The following is a 4811-nucleotide window of genomic DNA, read 5'->3' as shown; positions in this document are numbered from 1 at the left end:
ACAGACATGTACTAAATTCTATCTATCCAAGTATGCACTTATTATTTTAAACTTCTGGTTTAAAGTAGAACTATGCAACAGTATTTAAATTTGGCATTCATCATGAAAAACTGAAGATCCGAGTCAAGTAGTAGTAAAAAAAATTGGCAATAGAGTTACATTAAAGGGATAATGCAAAGGCGAACCAGCCTATTTTTTATCGATTCGCATACCTAAAACTTGTACAAAAATCATACTCACCTTAAAAAATGGTTTGAAATTAAATTTAAATTAATTTTTAACTTCGAGAAAATCGGGCCTTGGCGCTTCCGATGGCCTCTCAACTGTATTTGCCGCGCATCCGACGCGTCGTCTGAAATAAGGTCCCCGACCAATCAAAGCGAGGAGCACCCTTTAATCCAACATCCAATGATTTATCTCTTTTCGCACGTAATCGCTCGAAGCTTCCGGGAAAAAATCAATCGATTCTAGAGCTCGCTAAGCCTCGGTCGTTCCTAGTTCGCTGTTTGTATTATTTAATATATTGTAGGAGATTTTCAAGCATTTTTATTCGCTTTTAATTTATAAATATACTTGTGTTATAAAACTAACAATTTCGTGAGTGGTTAAATATATCTTATAATAATAAACCCAGCCATTTCGTGAGGACTATCAGTATTCTCTAAACACCTGGTCAGTACTAAGGTGTAGTTTTGATTGTTTTTGGAAATATTTCGGTAAGAATATTTGAAATAATCGTAAATTATCTTTGATAAAAATATAATAATGTTTATTTTAGGTTAAGAAAGATGCCTGGAGGTTGTAAATGTGCAGCTTTCAACTGTGATAATACTCGCCAAAATACAAAAGGGAAAGACATTAAATTCCATTACTTCCCGAAGGATCCTAAACTTAGAATCAAATGGATAAGAATTCTTGGACGATCGGAAGACTGGATACCGACCTCTAGTTTAGCTGTATGCTCCAATCATTTCTCTGATAATTGTTATAACTGCGATAGCAACGGTGTAAAACAACATCTTAAATCTGGAGTAGTACCTAATGTATTTGATTCAACTCAACCTAAAAGATTAAGATTAAGTGGGCCCAGTGTCGATTCTGGAGAAACAAGCGTTGCTACTGTTTCTGCCCTTCCGCCATTAGCAACATCAGTTTCAGACACCTGTTCTCACGAAGCTGGGGACACCTGTTCTCACGAAGCTGGGGACATCAGCTCTCACAAAGCTGGGAACACCCGTTCTCACGAAGCTGGGGACACCTGTTCTCACGAAGCTGGGGACACCAGTTCTTGCAAGCCTGTGGATTCAGCCCAAGCTTTGACATTTCATTCTTATGCATCTAGAGTTAGATAATTGTTTTTTACTCCTATTCAAAAGTTAAGGATTAAAAAAGCTTAATTATTTTAGAGAAGTATTTCATCCAAGAGTGTACAAACCTCTGTTTCACTAAGTAAAACAAAATCTAAAGGAACTCTTGTGCGACCTGTTGGTAAGAGTAAAAAATACAGTGTATGTAAATTTTAAAACTATTTATAAAATTGCATTATAGATCTAGGAATTAAAGAGCCTTTCGCTGCTCCATTGATGTTTTCTTCCCCAATTGTTGGAAGTGGAACAACGTCTTATGACACAGATTCTGAATCTGAGTATGAAGATTCGGTGGAAGAGCCAACACCAAAGGCAATTAATTTTAGTCATGAAACTGAATCAGCTAAAAGCGAGGACCACCCTAGTGATGTCACATACGAACCTAGTAGTGAAACTATTGTTAGCCCAGAAAGCGAGGAATTTGAATCAGACGAGTATGGTTTAATTATTATTGACTTGATTTGGTTTTTAACAATCCTTTTTATTTGTAGGGAGACTTTTCCATCTAGACTTGAGCCCCATCTGGAGGATAAATTTATTGTTTTCTCATCATGTCTCTTGACTCTCTTCAGAATCTGTCAAATTTGCCATAATAGCCCTGTCATAGACATTAAACGTAGAGTTATTGGCTCTTGTTTGTGTGTTACTACAGAATGTACCAAAGGTCATATTTTTAAATGGCAAAGCCACCCACAGTTTGGTCGAACCTCTTGGGGGAACTATTTGCTTGCCGCTTGCATGTATTTTTCCGGAGTTTTACCCACAAAATTTTTGCTGGTTTGTAAACAGTTCAAACTTCGATGCTTTGGCCCACGGATGTATTTCTACTACCAAAGGATGTTTCATCCAGTAATAGAAAAAGTATAATCATTTTGTTTTTGCTTTACATTTCGGTTTTCTTTAATATTTGGACATATATATTTTAGCTTTGGTTAAGCGAACAGGATAAACTTTTGAATGAAATGAAAGCTTCACCCCTAAATGTGTGTGGAGACGGCAGAGCAGATAGTCCCGGTGAAATTTCATTTTAATTTAAATACTTTTAACTGCGCTTTATGTAAATTTTCAGAAAAATATTATTACATTTATTCATTTAGGTTACTCAGCTAAATACGGACTGTACAACTTTATGACGGGAGAATCCAAAAAAATAATAAATTTCGAGCTTGTGCAGGTAATTTAAATAAATATTTTAACTAAAAACGTCTTTAAACTAATTTTAAACTTAAAATTTGACAGTCAACTGAAGTTGTATCATCTAATCAAATGGAAATGGAAGGCCTTATTAGAGGCTTAAAATTTTTCTATGATAAAGGAGTAAAAATTGGTACTCTCGTATCTGACCGTCATATCGCAATCACAGCTCATTTGAGGAAAAAACATCCAGAAATAAACCACGAATTCGACAACTGGCATGTAGCTAAAAGTAGGATATAATTGTTCAATAATCAGGGTTGGAAAAAACCCGGCTAAGTTGTTTTTTTCCGGAACAAGTGGTAAAAAGAGGAAAAAAACGAGAAAAATTGGAGAAAACCAATTAAGGGATATTAAGATTTGATATGACTTTAAAATAATTAAATTGTTACTGATGTATTCAGATTTAAATATAGGCTTAGTAGATAATAAAATAGCTACTATATTCCAAATTTCCAATCAAAATCAATTAGTTCATCTCTTTGAGAAAAAGTTTGTTTTTGTTACTCTAATTAATTTAAATGAATTTTTTTTCAATTTTGGCCATTGGAAGTGAAAAAACCAAGGAAAAGTTCATTTTTACGTCCCACTTTTTACCAGGAAAAACTAAGTGGAAAAAACAGCTTAAAATTTGTCATCCAGTCTTTTCTTGGGAAAAACCATGGTTTTTTTCAACCCTGGAAAAAATGTGCCAACTCTGTCAATAATTTAGTTACTGATTTTCTAAAAATTTTTAGATATAAAGAAGAAATTAAGAGCTGTAGCTAACACAAAGGGTTGTGAAGATCTCGAAGTTTGGATGCAATCCATTATTAATCACTTATATTGGGTAGCTCGCTCATCAACCACTAAAGAAGAACGTATCGGAAAATGGACATCATTGCTAAACCACATATGCAACATACACCAGGGTCACAGCAAAGCCTTTCCAAATTGCCTCCATGATGAGATTTCCAAGGAAGAAGAGCGATTTTGGTTACACAGAGGTGAAGTACAGTGTCGTAGCCAGGGGGGGGGGCACAGGGGGCACGCGCCCCCCAAAACGTATGGTTGTATGCACAATTATTTTATTTTTTGCTTTACTTTTTTTCATTGTGGGCCTCCCCGAAACCAAATCCTGGCTACGCCACTGGTGAAGTACTTATAACGTTATCCTTTGGTTCACTCAGAGATCGCAGACTCGCTGAAATTGAAAATCGAGCACTCAAAGATCAATCTGAGAGCGTAAAAGGAAAATGCGAAGAATTCTTTAAACCAAATCAGTTGAAATAACTTTTTTTTTAAATTGAATAGAGTCCGTTGTTTACGAAAAAATTTCACCAATAATTCACGCCCCTCACACTTTGGCTGCAGTAGCCCAGCTCTCACAAAAGTATCAAACTTTTACATTAGAAGTGTTTCATTCTGTACTAAATTCTTTTACGCCAAAGAGGATTAATTTTCACAAAGATTCTATGGTCTCCAGGTATAGTTCAAATAGGCAATTGCTTCTATTTAATATTTACATCATTGCGTTCTTGTAGAACATGTTTAGCGGCCCTTCATTTTAATGAAAATGGACAGAAAGCGAAACAAATAAACCAACAAGGTGAAGAAGAGTATTACTTGGCATATCCAAAAGCCAAAGCTGGAGAACCAACTGTAAAAGCTATTCTTGAGGAAAACACTTACGGTGAGTGGTAAATTAGAAAATATTTTTGTGAAAATTTTAAATTATTTTTTTTTAGAATATGTGGAAAAATTATTACAAATGGCATATGAAAAAGCCTTGGAAACTCCCATAGGGGTTAAGTTAATGGCTTCTGCTTGTACAGCTGAAACGCTAGCGTCAAAGTATTCAGAAGGGGTAGATAAGAGCATCATCCTAGCAAAGAAACTAAGCCGATTTGATTGATAAATTCAGTGCTAGATTAACACCTATCGGGGGCCCTTTTACTACCAGTAGAAGAAATATTTTTAAATAATATAACTGATGCAATGAAAAGAACATTTCCATAAAATACAGCTGATTTAATTAATAAATTATTTTAACAAAAACAATATAGTAAATTATTTATACATCTTAAAATCTTGGGTATTTAAATCCCGTATACTCTTCAGATTCCGCTGGGAACAACTCCCTTATCTTCGATACCACACAACTTGGTATGGGTGTCCTACGATGCCTTCCCATTTTTCCATGCACAACGTATATATAATTTCGATAAGCAACATACCGATATTTTCTATAGAATTCACAAAATGATCAAT

General features: G+C 34.9%; 1 protein-coding gene across 1 annotated transcript; it reads left to right on the top strand.

Annotated features, from left to right (window-relative positions):
- Window positions 1–788: 788 nt before the first annotated feature.
- LOC149945177 (uncharacterized) lies at window positions 789–4563 on the top strand. Its single transcript, XM_090176410.1, has 11 exons — window positions 789–1343; window positions 1407–1488; window positions 1549–1801; window positions 1859–2228; window positions 2294–2381; window positions 2465–2541; window positions 2607–2793; window positions 3299–3547; window positions 3855–4026; window positions 4085–4233; window positions 4289–4563. Exons 1-11 carry the CDS (start codon window positions 789–791, stop codon window positions 4453–4455), a joined length of 2349 nt encoding a protein of 782 aa, XP_090032536.1. The 3' UTR covers window positions 4456–4563.
- The last annotated feature ends 248 nt before the right edge of the window (window positions 4564–4811 follow it).

The sequence above is a fragment of the Leiobunum rupestre genome, chromosome 5 (assembly GCF_980474605.1).
Source record: "Leiobunum rupestre chromosome 5, qqLeiRupe1.1.hap1, whole genome shotgun sequence".
Classification (NCBI taxonomy): domain Eukaryota; kingdom Metazoa; phylum Arthropoda; class Arachnida; order Opiliones; family Sclerosomatidae; genus Leiobunum; species Leiobunum rupestre.
Note: the sequence above shows the minus strand (reverse complement) of the source record. Positions and strands in the feature narration are given on the sequence as shown.